The 18,441-nt window shown below is 35.7% G+C and overlaps 1 protein-coding gene across 1 annotated transcript in view; it reads left to right on the top strand.

The window, feature by feature from the left end:
* PLCZ1 (phospholipase C zeta 1) overlaps positions 1 to 18,441 on the top strand; it is a 32,558-nt gene that overhangs the window by 798 nt on the left and 13,319 nt on the right. Inside the window, exons 2-7 of the mRNA XM_068560103.1 lie at positions 1,964 to 2,108; positions 6,059 to 6,208; positions 9,412 to 9,654; positions 10,922 to 11,069; positions 15,266 to 15,382; positions 16,476 to 16,648. Of these exons, the coding sequence (XP_068416204.1) occupies positions 1,964 to 2,108; positions 6,059 to 6,208; positions 9,412 to 9,654; positions 10,922 to 11,069; positions 15,266 to 15,382; positions 16,476 to 16,648 (976 nt within the window). The remainder of the gene's footprint in view (positions 1 to 1,963; positions 2,109 to 6,058; positions 6,209 to 9,411; positions 9,655 to 10,921; positions 11,070 to 15,265; positions 15,383 to 16,475; positions 16,649 to 18,441) is intronic.

The raw sequence follows: 18,441 nt of genomic DNA, 5'->3' as shown, positions 1-18,441 counted from the left end.
CATTTGTTCATGAGAATAGGCAGCTAATAAGCAGATAAACAAATCGATATTTTCAGGGACTGATTCATATGGAGAAGATGAACTAAGGTAATTGTGGGGTGAAGGGTGTTACTTTAATTGAAGGGTCAGGAAAGGCTTCTCAAGAGGATATAGTTGTGGTCTGAGTGATGATAAAGTGGAAGTTTCAGGTCTAGTGGAAGGGCATGCTAAGTAGAAGAAATAATCAGTGCTTGGCATGTTCACATGAGAGAAAGACAGCAAGTGTGGGTGGAAACAAGTAAATGGAGAATGAAGGGAGGTGAGTTTGAGGAGGTAGACAGGATGCATTTATGAGGGTCTTAGAGACCATGGAAGGGAGAATGGATTTATTCTAGTTGCATTGGGAAGCCATTGGAGGGGCTTTCCTTGGGATATCATAATTTGATTTACTTTTTACTGTGGAGGAAGGACTGATGGTGCAAGAGTGGAGGTAGAAGATGCTTTGGGAAGACATTGTAGCAGTCCAGGTGATGATGACCATTTAGATGGTGAATTCATGAGGCAGCAGCTGAGATAGAGGGCTGAATTTGAAATATTTTAAGGAGGCAGAGCCAACAAGGTGATTTACCAGGCGATTTGAAGAGAGGTAAGAGGGAAAGAGGGTATCAGGATTTTGGACCTGATAACCTAGGATATGATGACATTATGGACAAAGATGGTGAAGCCTGAGAGAGGAGGCCATTGTAGGTTGTGAGGCAAAAGCAAAAGTTCTGTGATGGCCGTGTTCAGTTTGAGATATCAATTAGTTATCAAAGGGCTAGGTCAGATAGTCAGTTGAGTGTATGTGTCTGGGATTTAGAAGAAGTATCCAGACTGGAAAAATAGGATTGGAAGCCATTGGTATATAGGTGATATTCAAAGCTATGTGATTGGGTGATATTACTTAGCAAAAATCATAGAAAAGATATCTTATAATCCCATGATAACATCAAACTTAGAAATTAATATTGCTTCTCCAGTTTAAAATGTAAGTAAATACATAAATCCACAAACTCAGAAATATATCTATTTAGGATCCTGTAAAGATTGCCCCATTCATAGCTCTACTTTTATTACAGAAAATTCTATTCATACCTCATTATATTAATTTTTTTAAAGAGAGAAACTACACATTTTAAACAGGTTGACTTAGAAATACAGAAAATTACTTTTGAATTCCAAGAAAGTGTTCCACCCATGTGAAAATTTAAAGTTAAGTTTAATTGTATTTCTTCCTCTATTTCCTTACACACTTGTGGAAGATACACTCAAAATGCAAGTCTTTCAAAATTTCTCTACTTATGAGAGGCGGTGTAATGCAATGTTTACCTATTAATGTTTAAGTTTCTGGTGCTAATCTTTCCTCCCTTTCTCTCATTTGTTAATTATACGATAGATATAACTTTTTTGTGTCTCAGTTTCCTCCTCTTTAAAAGAGGAAAACTAATATTAACTGCATTAAATATTTTAATCCACAAAAAGCCCTTTAAACTTATTTAAGTGGAGAATTTCTTTCCTGAGTGAGAGACAAATTTTCATTATTCGTTCCCACGTCATTATTCATTCATTTCACTCAGTGTGAGACAGTGAAAAGTGCCCTCCACACCACCGCTGGGGGAGAGACAACTTTCTTCTGCATGCTTCTGAGTAAAAGGGTTGGCATGACACAGTGCAATCCACTCAAAACATTTTTGCTGGGGACCAAACCATGTAGTTAAAATAAGCAGCTTGGTAAAGGCTGGCTTGATCTAAGGATAAAATTAAACCTATCTAGAGATGTAGCAAGAATCAGTATTATTTAGGTTGTCCTCCATGAAAAATTTTTTTCCCACAAAACTATAGAGGGTTTTGATCTATTAGTAGGGAATGAAATTCATGTAGTATTTTGTTAAAGGTATAATCCATAATCTAGGAATGACCATTTATTTTGTTTAAATTTTACTAGTGCCCTTGTGAAAGGATGCCGTTGTCTGGAAATTGACTGCTGGGATGGATCACAAAATGAACCTGTTGTATACCATGGTTATACATTCACCAGCAAGCTTCTGTTTAAAACTGTTATCCGAGCGATACACAAATACGCATTCATAGTACGTGCATATATTTGTTAAATTACAGTTATGTAAACATAAGATACTTTACTTGTTTCAAAATCCTATGATGCTTGGCCTTAGTTTAGATCAGTGGTATTTCCAATTGTGGGTTATGATCCATTAGTCGGCAGTGAAATCCATGTAGTATATCATTAAAGGTAGATTTATCAAAGTTAATCTCAGGTAGTAAGGTACATGTGGTTTCATGGAACTTTTAAAAAAAATTTAAAAAATTTTGTATACAGCAGGTTCTTATTAGTTATCTATTTTATACATATTAGTGTATATATGTCAATCCCGATCTCCCAGTTCATCCCGCCACCCCCTCCCGTACTTTCCCCCCTTGAGTTTCATGGAACTTTTTGTTTAATTATATAATATATATTATGTGTGTGTGTGTATGTGTGTACACGTGTGTATTGTGCCATAATATAATTTATATTTCTTACCATGAGTTAATGGCCAAAAAAGTTTGAGAAATACTGGCCTATGTAATAGTAAACATTTTACCAACATTCGAATATTTTACTTTCAAGACACAAATGTCAAAAAAGTATTATCTCAACTTTTGGCATTTTTTCTACTATGATGTCAGCTATTTATACAGAAAAGAACGTTTAGAAGTTTCCTTTGGATTTCAAAATTATTGTTAAATGTATTAAGTTGCAGATTCAAAGATTTAATTCTTTCTAGAGTTTCTTAATTCAGCTTAAAAATCCTCCTCTATAAATTGAGCTGATTTTAACAGTCATTGAATTCTGAATAATACTTGATTCCATTGACAAGCTTGGCTAATTCAGTACCTTCAGACGTTTTAAATTGTTTTTTTTAAACTTAGTATATGTGATTTCTTTCTTAAGTACTTCAACCATAGTGCAATTGAAGAGATTTAATTAACAAAATCTTACTGAGTCCTTAATGTATATCTAATAAATTAAACTTACAAATTCGAAAAACCTAAAGTACTCCTAAATAAGTCAATCTATAAACATAAGCATAACTTAAAATCACACAGTTAAATCAATTGCTCCATTATTTATTAGAAATAGAGTCTAAAATACTAAATATTCACAAAATAAATATAAATTATTTAAAAATTTATCTTAGTATAAAACCTTGATATAGGGCATTAATTCTCTTAAACAACTAATTTCTGATGATTTCTAAATTTATATCTCTATCCAAACTTCTCCCTTGAACTTTACACCAATATAGACAACTCCCGATTTGACATTTCCACTTGCGTATTTAATAGGTATAATTAACTTAACATGTTTAGACTTGAGCTCCAGATAATATTCCTCTTTTTCCTAGTCCCACTTTTCCCGTGGTCTTTCCCATCTCAGTTAATGTTAACTTTTACGTGTTCGGCCTAAATCATTGTTGTCAACGTTAACAGTCCCTTCTTTTCTCTCTAACCCCTCAATAAGTTCTTCAGCAAATCCTCTTGACTCTACTTTCAAAATATACACTGAATTTAATCCCTTTCCCCATTCTCACTGTCACTGTACTGGTCAACTACCATCATCACTTGGATTACTACAATGGCTTCTTATCCAGGGTTCCTGCTTCTCTCCCTCCTCCCCTGTGGTTTCATCTCAATATATCAGCCAGAGTGACTTTTTGGTAAGTCAATTCATGTAATTCCCCTTTTCAAACCCTTCAATCCCACTCAAAATAGAAGCTAAGGTCCATACCTTGACTCCCAAGGCCCTACATGACCTGTTTTCCATTACCTCTCTGACCTCTCCCTTGTTCTTGTGACCATTCTGGCCTCCTTACCCTTTTCCAGACATATCTCAAAGCGTTTGCACTTGCTATTCCCTTCATCTGAAATACTCTTCCCAAATATTTGAGTAGCAAACTCTCTCACTTCATTCAGGGTGGGTAACTGAGGGAATAAAAGGAAATAGAGACAATCTTAAAATTAAAATGCCTTGCAAGGATGGACAAACCCCTACAGCTTCTAAGACTCCAAAGAGTAAGCGATGGAATAAAAAAAAGGCTTTGAGCAACAGACTCAATGAGACTTCTCAGTTGGATAACGTGACACAGTTTTGCAGCAAAGATTAGATCGAAGGTTGAACTTTTTACTCATTATAGTCACCATTACTTTGGGGACGAGAGAACAATGAAATAAAATAGACTTGATAACTGTGGCTTGGAAAGAACTTTAGATATAGTTACTGGCACATGTGACTTAATAGAAACAAACATACGAAACTGAAGTTTTTGAGGAAGTTGTATTGCTAAAAACAAAACCAAACATAAGTCTGACTTGTTAGGTAAAACTTAAAACAACCCTTGGTCAGGAAGTAAGCTGCAAAAGTGGCTTGGCTTTAAGGAAAGCCAACTCCTCAGCACGTGCTTTAGATATGAACAAGGAGGATAACGCCAGAGGATCTTCCCAGAGGGTGGAGCCAAGGACCAAAGAAGACAAAAAAAAAAAATGAGTTCTTCCCAATGAGTGAAGTCAGGGCCTAATCAAGAAATCCATTTGCCAGGCCTTCACTTTGCCTAGTCTCAAAATCACTTATTATATTTGGGAAAAGAATTTTACACTATTCTCTTAATATTAGACTGAGTCAATATATATGTACATGGGTATTTACGAGAAGGTCATTTTTTAGGCTGAACCCCAAAGATATTAGGTTCTAATTCCTGGAACTTGTAAATGTTACTTTATTTGGAAAAAGGGTCTTTGCAGGTGTGATGAAGTTAAGAATCTTGAGATGAGAGATTATCCTGAATAATCTGGGTGGGCCCTAAATGCCATCATATGTATCCTTATTAGTGGGAAGTAGAGGGAGATTTAATACACACAGAAGAGGAGGCAATGTGAAGATGAGGGGCAGAGATTGGAGTGATGTGGCCACAAGCCAAGGAATGTTGGCAACCACCAGCAGCTGGAAAAGGCAAAGAACAGATCTCCCCTAGAGCTGCTGAAATTTTAGCCAGTGAAACTGATTTCACTTTAACCAGTGAAACTGATTTCAAAATCTTGGCCTCCAGAATTGTGAAAAGATGAATATCTGTTGTTTCATGCGACCAAGTTTATGGCAATTTGTTACAACAGCCATAAGAAATTAATATACTCATACATTAATAAGGCATAATATTATATGTGATATAATATATAACATATGACATATATATCAAAGGTCTGTAATAATGCAGCAGACCTTGCAATTTCTTTTCTTGTTATTCTAAATTGGTAAATTTGTGTCCTGATAATTATATGTGGAAACAAAATAAAGAAAATAATTTTGAATAAGATCCCAAAAGGAGTGCTCTTCACTATTTTGTGACAAATTTAAAAGTTACAATGGTGACTAAGGGCAGAAAATATCTTTGTAGAGTCACTTTTACTTACTAGATACTCTTTATTATTAAAAACTGGAAATATCTTTATCTTTGTTTTTAATTATAAAGCAATGAGTTTTGATTATATAACTTAAAATTGAAAAAGTAGAAAATTAACCTTTTTTTAACTTACCAGGGTTAAAGTTTTTCCTAAAAATATCTAAACATATATATGTAGTTTAAAAAAAAATGTAGAATCTTACTCTTTGGCAACTTGTTTTTCTTCGTAAGACTAGATCATAGATAACTTTCTGTAGAGTATATATAGCTCTACCTCTTTTGTGACAGAGTTATATCATTCCTTTAAAAGGATATGCCATAATTTATTTAAACAAGTACCCACTGTTGGGTGCTTCAGTTTTTTTCCTATACTTCTAATGCAAATAGTAGTAATTTTCCTTTTTATACAGATTTAATGTTCCCTGTTTTGTCAGACTCAAAACTATTTTCAGTTTAAAGAAAACATAATTATTTTGTGAAGGTACTGAACGTTAGAAATGTTTTAAAATTAAGTGCTTCTATAAATTGCATTAAAGTTATTGAGGAGTTTTGATTAATAACTGTAGTAATGGTTAATTTTTTAGACATCTGACTACCCAGTGGTGCTCTCTTTAGAAAATCACTGCTCCCCTTCCCAACAAGAAGTGATGGCAGACAGTTTGCAGTCTACTTTTGGAGATGCCTTGCTTTCTGATACGCTTGATGATTTTCCAGACAAATTACCTTCACCAGAGGTAACACTTTGTCTGAGAAGCGCAGTTTAAGAAAAAGAGAAAAAAACATGCTACTATTGTATTGGCCCATGAAACTGGGCTAGAGATCAATGACAAATGCTTAGTTTTGATTATTTATAGAGGTGTATCTTTGCAATGTGTTTTCTAGGAAATAGTCCCGTGAGCATTTAGGTGAATACATTTTGATAGAGAGAATATATAGAGATATACCTAAAAATTCACATTTTAATTGTGTGTCATATCCCATGTGTCCAAAATTTCAAGTCGGTTAACATTAGAGCACAGGAATTTGGTATGTTTTACAGGCCAAAGGCTAAGAAAGAGGCAAAGATCTAGGCTATAAATAGAATTCATGCCCAATACCTCAGCATCTGGGTGGCAGGGTCCCCCTTTTTTAATCTGCTCTTTTCAATGTCCCTGTCTCTACAGACGTCTTACCCTCTTCAGTTGAGCATACTCAAGTATTTGGTTTAAAAAAAGCACCCACACCCTACCCTCAGGATTGCAATTTCTACTCCAGCTATATTTTTATTTTATTATTTCCTTTCTCAACCCAAATTTTCATTTCCTTGTCTCCTCACAACCTATCTAATCAGGCTTCCTCTTCCACGTGCACCAAGTAAGTATTTCAGTGTGCTCATTACTTTCCTACCAGCAAATTCTTTTTTTTTTTTAATATTTATTTTCTTTATCTTTTTTTTTTTTTTTGGCTGCATCGGGTCTTAGTTGCAGCACGTGGGATCTTTGTTGAGGCTTGTGGGATCTTTCATTGCAGCGCATGGACTTCTCTAGTTGTGGAGTGCAGGCTCCAGGTCACGTGGGCTCTGTAGTTGTGGCGCTTAGTTGCCCTGCGTCATATGGGATCTCAGTTTCCCAACCAGGGATTGAACCTGTGTCCCCTGCACTGAAAGGCGGATTCTTTACCACTGGACCACCAGAGAAGTACCCCCTACCAGTAAATTCTAACGGACCTATTTCAGCCTTCCTCTGACTTGTTGCCTTGACAACATTCAATGCTATGGATGCCTCCTTCCTTTCCGTGAAACACTTCCTTCTGTAACACCACATTCTTCAGGCTTTCCTCATTCCTCTCTGGCCACTCTTCAGTTTCCTCTGCTGGTCCATTCTCCTCACCCCAAATTTTATCAGGTGATAAATGAACTTTTTTCTTTTTTGAATGAAAGTATTTTTTAACAACCAATAGTTTAATTTTGACATGTCATCATTTTGGTAGATATAGTATATATTTGTAATATTTGAATATCCCCCTTTACATTTTTCTTTATTTTATTTAGATGAGTAGAAAATTTAAAGATGAAAGTGTTATGACACTAAGGACAAGAAGTATAGGACTCAAGATAGAATTAAGACAGACAAAAATAAATTGAACAAATGGACAGACTGTGACTTTCACCTGATGAGAATGCTCACAGGCTAAATGTGTTCAATTATGACAGAAAAGAAAGGTTAAACAACTTGTGCAGGGTGCTGTAAACACATCATCAGAGATTGAATCTAAGAGTCATGGTCTAATTCAGGAAATTATAATAATAATTTCAGTTTTCTAGGAATAGAATTCCTCCTCTTATTATTTATAAATCTATTTTTTAGTATTCAGATATATAGTTTCCATTAAAGCTTTTGCTTCCACACTAAGGTAAGGAGATGCTTTCCAATGAGTAAATGAGAAATTAGAGATAAAGTCATTTTCTCATACTGCACTTAGCCCTCAGTATACAAAAGAATTGCCTGGAGACTTCTTAAAGAGACATGATTCTGTCCCACAATTCAAGATTCTGGTTCTCTAATTTTGAAGTAGATTGCAGAAATCTGTTCTTTTAACAAGAACCCCAGGTGATGCTTTTGATACATGCGGTTGCAGAGTGCACTTTGGTAAACTCTGTATTAGTAACATGAGGGTCATAGTAAAAGAGAGAAGACCCAAGATGATGGAATAATTTGAGTGGGTACCTGGGGATGACAAAGGGAAGGGCAATCAAAGCACCTCAAAGAAAAGAACTTTAGGGACTTCCCTGGTGGTCCAGTGATAAAGCATCTGCCTTCCAGTGCAGGGGACACGGGTTTGATCCCTGGTTGGGGAACTAAGATCCCACATGCCGCGGGGCAACTAAGCCCACGTGCTACAAATACTGAGCCTGCATGCCTCAACTAGAGAGCCTGCGTGCCACAAACTACAGAGCCCACGTGCTCTGGAGCCCACGCACCACGACTACAGAGCCCATGCGCTCTGGAGTCCTCATGCCACAGCTAGAGAGAAGCCCGCCCGCCGCAACCAAAGGTCCTGCATGCTGCAACAATGATCCTGCATGTCACAACTAAGACCCAACACAGCCAAAAATAAACAAACCAATAAATAAAAACATTATAATAAAAAAAGGAAAGAATTTTTCTTCATAGCCCAGATCCCAGCAACATTATATACAATGTAGCAGGCACTTAATAAGTATGTTTGTTAAATTAATGAATATTTGAAAAGGGCAGAAATAAGTAAGTGAAAGAAAGGAACCAGAAGCTTTTGGATTTAGAATGAGTGACCCAGATGGTGAATTTGGCCATGCTCCTAGTTTTGATGGGCAGGAAACATTAAGTTGATGATGCTCGTATGCAATACAGTTGAAATGTGAAGATTTATAAACCTTTAGCTTAAATTTAGTCTTTACTAGATGTCAAATACTATAATAGACATTTTTATATACCTGATCTCATATAATACTTTTTAATGTTGGATAAGAGAGTGATGACCTGAAGCATTCACTACCAGAAGTTGTAACATTCTAACTTCTGTAACACTGAAAAAAAAATTTATATATATATAATTATATAAATAATAATTTATATAAAATTATGTATATAATTTAAATAATAATAATTTATATAAAATTATATATATATAATTTTCGTGTATTTCAAATTTGTGCATAGTAATAATTTATGGAATGTAGAAGAAATAGAAAAGAAAGCCCCAATCATTACAGGCATATTTTTTGGTGAATTTTGGTCAATACAATAATATCACTGGTTTCTATTAGGTTTTTAGGAATATGGAAAAAAGATGGAGCTTTTACTTATCTTACTACTGTGGGCAAATTGAAAATATGATGAAAGACTTTTCGATGACAATGACAAGTGCAAATTTACCTGTGCATGTGTAATTGTATCTTTCTTTCAAATTGTTTCTGTAGGCATTAAAATTCAAAATATTAGTTAGAAACAAGAAAATAGGAACTTTAAGGGAAACCCGTGAAAGGAGAGGTTCTGATAAGCATGGTCAGGTAGAGGAATGTGAAGAAGAAGAGGAGGCAGAGCAAGAGGAGGAGGAAAATGAGGCCAAAGGACCAGAACCATCGGATGCTTTTCAAGACGATTTGGAAAAGGAGGCAGAGTCAAAAAGGGCAGTCGGAATTCCACTCTTCAAGAAAAAGAAGGTGAGATGAGGCTTTGCGAAAGTCTTACAAGTGATTGAAAAGTTGTCTTATTTTTTTGTTGAGTAGTTTTAAAACATTTTGGAGGAAAACATCTTTTTCCTACTTATAATAACTTCAGTCTATTATATAAAATTTGTTTGGAAAAAACTAGCAGGGGACAAGAAGTTTTAGAAGTCATCTCTTCCTGTATTAGCTGTTTGTAATTATTTTTTTCTCTACAGCCAACAAATATTATGCCTTCTTATGTATTAGACACTGTGCAGTGTACAAAAGATAGTGTAACTGCTCTGAAGGAGATCATACTGTCAGAGACAAGAAAAGCACTGTTTATATTATATAGTATTTTAAGTATACAAGTTAGCATGACAAAGGAAGGTATACACGTTTGCAAGGGATACAAAACTAATTCAGCTGGTTTAAGTAAAATGTGAATTAATTCAATTGGTCCACAGAAATGAAAAGTTTAGGGAAAGGGATTCTAATTTCAGGAATGACTTGGTTGAAGTGTATCAAGCAAAGTCCACAGAAATTTCTTTCTCCAACTTTGGCCTTACTTTTCCTATACTGGTGCAAGCCTTTGCAAAGCTTCAGTTTTACATGCTTTCAGATTCAAATCCAGTGGAAGGCCTACCTATCTCTCAACTGACCAAGCAGATTCTTTTTGTACATTGGCTATGATCCAAGCTGCACGCATGCCTGAGCCACTTACTGTGGGAAATGCAGAGCTCTGGTTAGCCAGGCCCAGTGCACGTTACCGACACTTAAGCATATGGATTGAGCATGTGCAAGAAGTGTTTTCCAAAAAAAAAAAAAAAAAAAAAGAACACTTTGGAAGGGGCTAACAGAAGTGCAGAGGGTATAGATACTGGGCTATAGAAAAGCAATACAGTACTATACAACAAAAGTTATTCCAAAATGTTAGATCACATTGGAAATATACTTACTTATGACTAAAATTCTTGAATTTGTCGAATTCATGAAACTAAACTAAGACCTTTGGGAAAAAGGAAATAGAAATAATTGCCATCCTCAATACTTATTACATTAATTGGGATTTTAGGTTTAGGTTGTCTCATAATTAACATTAAATATTATCATAATAGAACATATTCACATTGACCCAATCCAAATAGTTTTTGAGGATATAATCTTATGAAAAGACTAAAATCATTGATTTGAAAGCATATTTTCTTAATTGAAAAAAAAATTTTTCAAATGATTAGTGCAAAAATGTGAAATTATTCCCTTTTTTTTTTTCACCGCAAAGTTAAAAATAGCTACGGCCCTATCTGATCTTGTTATTTATACTAAAGCGGAGAAGTTCAGAAGTTTTCACCATTCAAGACTCTATCAACAATTTAATGAAAGTAACTCTATTGGGGAGTCACAAGCCCGAAAACTTTCAAAGTTGAGAGGTAAATTCTTATGATTCAAATAGATGAAGTGTTTAAACAAGTTATATTCACTTTTAAGGTGTCAAAATTGGTCCATGATGTTTACAAAAACTATATTCTAGTACAATTTCAACATATTTAACATATTTTAAAAAGGGTTACATGCCTCAGGTCACATTAAGTTTTATTTCACAGAACTCGACCATTACTTAAGTCATGAAATTTTGACTGAGAATGTCCAGTCTGGACACTTTGTTGGGAGGGGCTCTGGTGAGCAGTTTACATGGGAGAGCAGCGAGTGACAAGGCTACAGAGGTAGGCAAAGCCAAATTACAAGGAACTTGAACTTTGTCCTACAATCCAAAGTGAGTAGGAAAAGATTGAAATCTCAGGAGTCACATGATCCCCTGTGTGTTTCTGAAAGATGCCTCTGTTAGCAGCATAAGGGTGACACTGCCTGCAGGGAGGAGATGATAAAGGCTTATGGCAGGGAGATTGGAGCCAGGGTGAACTTTGTGGACTCGGTGGGCATCTAAGAGGTAGAGTTAAATAGACTGGGAGGCTGTATCTCTAAGGTGAAGAAGAGGGAAAAAATGGTACCCAGGCCAGACTGCCAGATGGCTGTGTACCTGCAGAGGGAACATGTGTCTCTGCATATTCTTTTCACTGTCTCCTGACTCTACATCTGAGGTGGGTTTATTCTGCTTGGTAGAGCCCGAGACACAACAGGGAAAGAGAATGGGAAGAAGACGCTACCTTCTTCTCAGACTTATATGGCAGGGAATACCATCAACTTAAAAAGGGATGGTCTGTCGGGAGGGGAAATTTTTTCCCTCTATCCTTCTTGAGTTCTTGTGGCTGGACTACTAATAAAACTGATGCAAGTCATATTGACAGGAGAAAAGAAAAAAATTTAATTCATAGAAATGGGACCTAAGAAGTGACCAAAGTAGGCAGGTATTATACTTTTTAGACAAAGAAACAATAAGTTTGTGAGGAATTGACAGGACAAAGAAACTTAGGTTTTGGGTGACCAATTAGTGAAGAAGTCAAACAGAGTTTGGGCTTGGGGTAGTAAATTAAAGAAGTCACAAAGTTTGTTTTCACAGTCTTCTCAGCCCTGAATTCCCTGTCTTTGGTGGGAAGGGTGTCCTACGTTCGGACGCAGGGAGTGCATCTTTCACGTGAGACATTTATTTCCTGCTTTGAAGGAGACAGAAAAGAGGGATAGAGTGTCCCTCTTGCATTGGCCGTTTCTTAAGTCACTTTAATTCAAAATAATCAATATGTCACTGAGGCACATTTTAGGGGCAGCCTACCCTGTGCCTCAACAATCAATTAACTTAATAATCAGAATCAGGTGACTCTCCGTATTCTTTTTAAAAATTGCAATCTACCATCTTATGTAGAAGCACCATGGCAGAGGAATCAGCACCTGCAACTGACTTGAGAAAAGCTGTTGGCTATTAGGAAATACAGATTCTGGTATAATTCTTGGTTAACCTCATTGGGCTGGCCATCAGTACCCTAGGGTTTTGAGGCATGCTTTAGCTTATCTCCTCAAATTACCTGTTGGAAAGATCCTATATTATAGGGCTTTTTTTTTTTTTTTTTTTTTTTTAAACTGGGGCTTGTGACCAAAAATCAATTCAGTAGATCTAAATGACAGTTAAAAGAATAGAATAGAGTAGAATGGAATGGAATATAATAAAATGGAATGGAAAGAACAAAATAATAGAATGGAGAAGATATATTGTAGGCAGGAAGAATAAGTATTGTTTTATGAAACAATTTTGTGTGTGTGTGTGTGTGGTGTTGGGTTGTGATATAAAGCATATTTTTTACTGTGAACTATGTCAACAGAGTTTGAATTTGAATGACCTACTTTACTAGCCTCCATCGTTTCAAACTATTGGATGGTTTTTGTTGTTGTTCGTGGGGACAGGACGTCTGGGCACAGCAAAAGTCGTTATAATTCTCTCACTCTCATCATATTAAACACTGGCTCAAAATCTGAAAAGGGACTGGGTAGTTCAGAGCAGAGTCATAAAATATAGCATCAGCCTTTCTTTGGAAAGAGTATAGAACATTTTTCTTGTGCCAAAAGTTAATAGTAAATAATTAATGATTGGGCAAAGATGTTCTGCAAGGATGTCTATCAATATTAAAAACATAATAAACATCATTAAGTTTATAATAGGGAAAAATCAGAAACAGAAATTTTCATATGTGTGAATGCTTTTCAGTCATTTAAAAATAATGTCTTAGGTGAATATTATTGAAATGGAATGATTTTCATGTTATCTTAGTAAGTTAAAAAATGGAAGTTTATAAAATGGAATAAACAATAAGATTCAATTAAAAATAAGTATATACATATGACAAAAGAATGAAAATATATATATACCAAGAGGTTATCAGGGTTATTAATTGAGTGGTGAGACTATATGTTGTTTTCTTATTTTTTATTATTTAATTTTCACATTTCTCATGCTATGTGAAAACAGCATGTTTAATTTCTAAATCTCAGAAGTAACAAAATCATGTTAAGGATCCATAGTGATCATTCATGTTTATCGCTTTGTAGATGAAAAAAATTAAGACCCAGAAGAGTACGTATTTTATCAACAGATAGACATCTAGTTTAGGACTGGATAAGGGACCATGACACGTGGGCACACAAAGTGCATTTGTACATGAGTAGCTTCAAAGTGAACTTTTCCTCAAGGAGAGGATAACTTCTAAAACTGAGTGTTAATTAAATTAACTGTAATTACTATTAACTTCAGTAACTGTAATTTTTTACCTGACAATGCTTCCTAAAGAACAGTTTTTAGGATGAGAGTGGCAATGATTCTGTTCTAGCCTGAATAGCAAATAGAGTGGACATAGGCAATAACCATTTCTTCCATGACTGGTCACCATATTAGCAGAAATAGTTGTGGGAACAGGATCTGCTTAGTGAAAGATTAAAAACCTTGGAGAAACATAAAATCTATGTTCAAAAATTTGAGGGGTGTCCAATGGTAAGTGGTGTCAATTAGTTTTGAATCTTAAGTGATTTAAATAGAATTACTAGAAATGTGTAAAAAAATATAAGTAGAAACATAAAGAATATGTATAGAAACTGAAACGGACTTGTGTGTGTGTGTGTGTGTGTGTGTGTGTGTGTGCTTCAAGTATAGACATTGTCTTACTTTCCTTGTAAGGAAAACATTTGAAATAATCAGAAGTATTGGGAGGTAGCAAGTTCTCTTTCTTTTTTTTTTTTCTTGAAGAACAAATGCCTTTTATTTTTTATTTTATTTTTTAATAACTATTTATTTATTTATTTTTGGCTGCGTTGGGACTTTGTTGCTGCATGCTGGCTTTCTCTAGTTGCGGTGAGCAGGGGCTACTCTTCTTTGTGGTGCACGGGCTTCTCATTGCGGTGGCTTCTCTTGCTGAGGAGCATGGGCTCTAGGAGTGAGGGCTTCAGTAGTTGTGGCATGCGGGCTCAGTAGTTGTGGCGCATGGGCTTAGTTGCTCCACGGCATGTGTGCTCTTCCTGGACCAGGTCTCGAACCAGTGTCCCCTGCATTGGCAGGCGGGTTCTTAACCACTGTGCCACCAAGGAAGTCCCACAAGTTCTCTTTCAATGGAGGGATGCAAACAGAAATTGAATGAATTTTGGGGAAAGATACTATGGTGGTTAGAAGGTCAGCTGGAAGCTGAGTTGAGTAACTTTAAGGTCCCTTTCAGCCCTGAGGATCTGTTAAATATTCAACTTGATTAACTTGGATGACATCACATAGTTTTATATGACTTCTGTGCGATTCTGTCCTAATGTGAAAACCAAAGTGAAAAAAACCAAAATGGGCAAAGATACTTTTGTTTTCAAAAATGGATGCATTTTATTTTGGAATTTTATATACTCTATGTCAAAGTGAAATTAATTTGGATGTGAACAAAAAGAAATATAGTATCCAATTGTTTCTTTCTTCGAGTGAGTAATTACATAAAATTGTTTAATCAAAAATTATTATTAGCTTTTCAATAGCAGTGAATTACACTGCCAAACAAAGGCATGAATTTATTTTGATTTCCATGAATTGCAAATATTTCTGCCAGGACAATAGACATCAACATTATTGAAACTGTTGTAGAATTAAATAAATATATAGACATAGTAGTTTATTTGAAATCTTTGCAATGTTTTAATAAATTTCTTTTTTTAGCCAATGAATTTATTCTTCACACCACGAAGTTCATTACCAGAATATATCCCAAAGCAACAAGAACCGACTCTTCTAATTTTAATCCTCAAGAATTTTGGAATGTAGGTTGTCAAATGGGTATGTTACATAGGATATTGAGTTTTTTGCAAAAATAAGATACAATAAATTCATTTTGTGAATTAATAAAAGATTCATGAAAAGAGCTTCCTTTGAAGAATTTTCGACCCTGGGTGTTTTGGAGTCAAGCAATGATGAATCATTGGCTTCAAGGGTTGAAGTTATTCCTAAATAGGTTGAAAAGGGTAAATCTAGGTGAGGGTAGAAGCATGGAGGTTAAATTCATGAAGACTTTGCATGGGAATTGTAGGAATGGGAAAAAGAAACCAAAAAGAGATGTAAGAGGACAGTGAAGGTCAAGTCCTTTGCCTGAAAGATTTGCTAAGGGCCTCTTCAAATCAAGCGACCTCTGCTTTTTGTACTTTAATCACTTCTGCATTCATAGTATTGAAAAGTAAGACTGCATAGCTTTGTTATTTGTCCTTGACTGACTCTCCTTATTCCAAATTGATCAACTGGTGTACCAGTGGGACGAACCAGTCAGAAAGTGCCAGGTGTTAACCCTTCTGCTGCTGAACTGTGACAAGGCCCATAGGTTTTCCTTCAGAGAAGGAGGGAGCGGGGTCAGGATGGTAGGGAGGGCAGTGGGGGGTAGATGGTGGTACTGCATATAGTGGCTATTTACCAGCCTATATGGAGTTGTTTCCATATTTTAACAACAATTATTGCTCTGCCTGTTCCTCGCTTTCTCCTCAAGTGATTACAGTACCTCTTTAGACCTGAAAGTCTATGATGCAGTTGGTGTCTTCCCTTCTAGCATTTAATGTACTGATTTTCTTTACTCTCATATTTCCTGAATGTTTTCTGACATGTACATTGCTATGCTATAATCTATGCTGTATGCCATTTTGATTTTTTAACTCAAAGCTGTAAAAGAATTTGCATATTCAATTTTGAAACTCACCTTCATATGTTAACAAAGACATGGCAAAAGGAAAGGTTTAAAAACCATGACTTATTTGGCTAATGCTTGCTCTTAAAATGTTCGAAGATATATAATTCATGATTAGGTTTCAGTAAACTGTTTAATTGTGTTTCTTTAGATATACCCTCTATTTCCTGACCATGTCAAAATAGTCTTTTTCCCTCACAGTGGCCTTAAATTTCCAGACCCCTGGTCTGCCCATGGATCTTCAAAATGGGAAATTTTTGGATAATGGTGGTTCTGGATATATTTTGAAACCACACTTCCTAAGAGATAGTAAAACCAAGTTCAATCCAAATAAAGCACTAATGGACAGTAATCCAAGCATACTTATGATAAGGGTAAGATTAATTTCTTTTTCTTTTACCTTTATTGGTTATGATATAAGCTAGATAGTATGCATTAATATTTTTAGTTCTATTGATTTTCTTTAATGCCTTTTAAATTTCTGTTAATCGTTTCAGGTAATGTAGGTGGGTGGTATTTCAACATCCTTCCATATCTGAAAAATGTCTTTCTGTTGCCTTTTTGCATGAATGAAAAAAATTGCATAGTTCTAATTAGAGGAACTAGTCTAGTTGTTCTAATTGTTGTTCTAGTGAGAAGATGGGGTGTTTCAGCCACTTTTTCAGATCCCTTCCTAATCCACACCAATCTCATTGATGTGCTTCTGTGGATTTCTTCTTTCCTTTTTAGTCTATATGCAAGCGATTCTTTCTCACTTTCATTTGTGGGTGAGAAAGAATTTCTTAATCCTCATCTCAAACTAAACATTCCCCTTGTATTCTTTTATACACGTTCACATTATACACATTCACTGTTTCAACCACAAACAATGCTCAAATCTGACCTCATTTTTGGACTATAAAGGCTTATTTTTAATAGCCTACTTAACATCCTTACCAATATTCTGTCAAACTTAAAATATTAAAGCCTGAACATCCCTTCCTCGTCAAATCTACTTCTATTTTATTTAAATCTCAGGGAATTGAGTCAAATTCCTTGACTCAATTAACTCAGGCAAGAAAAGTGGGAGCTATTCTCGTCTTCCACATCTCCTTCACTTCCCATGTCCGATTCATTTCTAAGTTCTGTAGATCTCACTTTAAATGTCTTCCTTATCCATCCCCTTGATCTGATGTCCTTTGTGACTGTCTTTTGTTTAGGGGTCTGTTACCTGTCATCACCTCCATTCCTTTGGCTTCCTAAGGGGTTTTCCGGTAGTCTTGTCTCAGTTGTCCTGATCCATCTTCCACAAGTCAACCAGAGAGATTTTGCTGCAGTGCTAATCTTATCATGCCTACTTAATATTTATTTGTGTCTCCTGATTGTTTTCTTAGTCTGGCTTTGTCCTACTCCTCTAGCCTCATCTCTCACTTCTTCCAGCCTTTCAACCCATTCTGAAACTGTATGGAAACCTTCTTTTTTGTCCACAATGACTCTTCTATGTATTGCATATGCTATTTCCTTTGATTGGACTACTCTTCCATCCTTCATCTGCCTATTGCATTCTGACTCATTTTTCAATACTTTAAGTGTCACTTCTTTTTGGAAGCGTTTTCTTGTGCTAAGTTGTGCTTCTTTTGAATTCTTGTGTTTTTCCATAACACCCTATACATGCATACATTATGGCACTTACCACACTGTAAATTATAATTATCTGCTTGTTATACTTGTCTTTCTCCCCCAACTTGTCTGAGGGTCCTTTAGGGATAAGGACTGTGTTTTGTTCAACCCTTATCCACAGTGACTGACACAAAGTATATGCTCAATACATGTAGGTTAATTGAATGAATGATTTCTTTTTCAAGTTGAGAATACTAAAGAGAATATATGTGCTCTTTTATTGCGAAAGTGAAGATGGAGGATAGCTGGTATGCATAGATGTTTACAAATGCCACCTGTTTGTATTCTGAGAGTTCTCATGTAGGGGTGTAAGTGACGTGGTGTGAAAGAGGCAGGGTTGATGATTTTCCTAGGAAGCTGCTGCCATAGCCATGTGTGTCTTCCCCTCTTGTTCTGATTGTTCTAGGGAGCTTTGTGATTACATTATGACTTGCACAAATTGTGGAGAGCATGATTTGGGAATAAAAAAACCTAGTTTTGCCATTAGCTTTCTTATGTCCTTGATGAA

Source organism: Eschrichtius robustus, chromosome 13 (genome assembly GCF_028021215.1).
Source record: "Eschrichtius robustus isolate mEscRob2 chromosome 13, mEscRob2.pri, whole genome shotgun sequence".
In the NCBI taxonomy this organism is placed as follows: domain Eukaryota; kingdom Metazoa; phylum Chordata; class Mammalia; order Artiodactyla; family Eschrichtiidae; genus Eschrichtius; species Eschrichtius robustus.
Note: the sequence above shows the minus strand (reverse complement) of the source record. Positions and strands in the feature narration are given on the sequence as shown.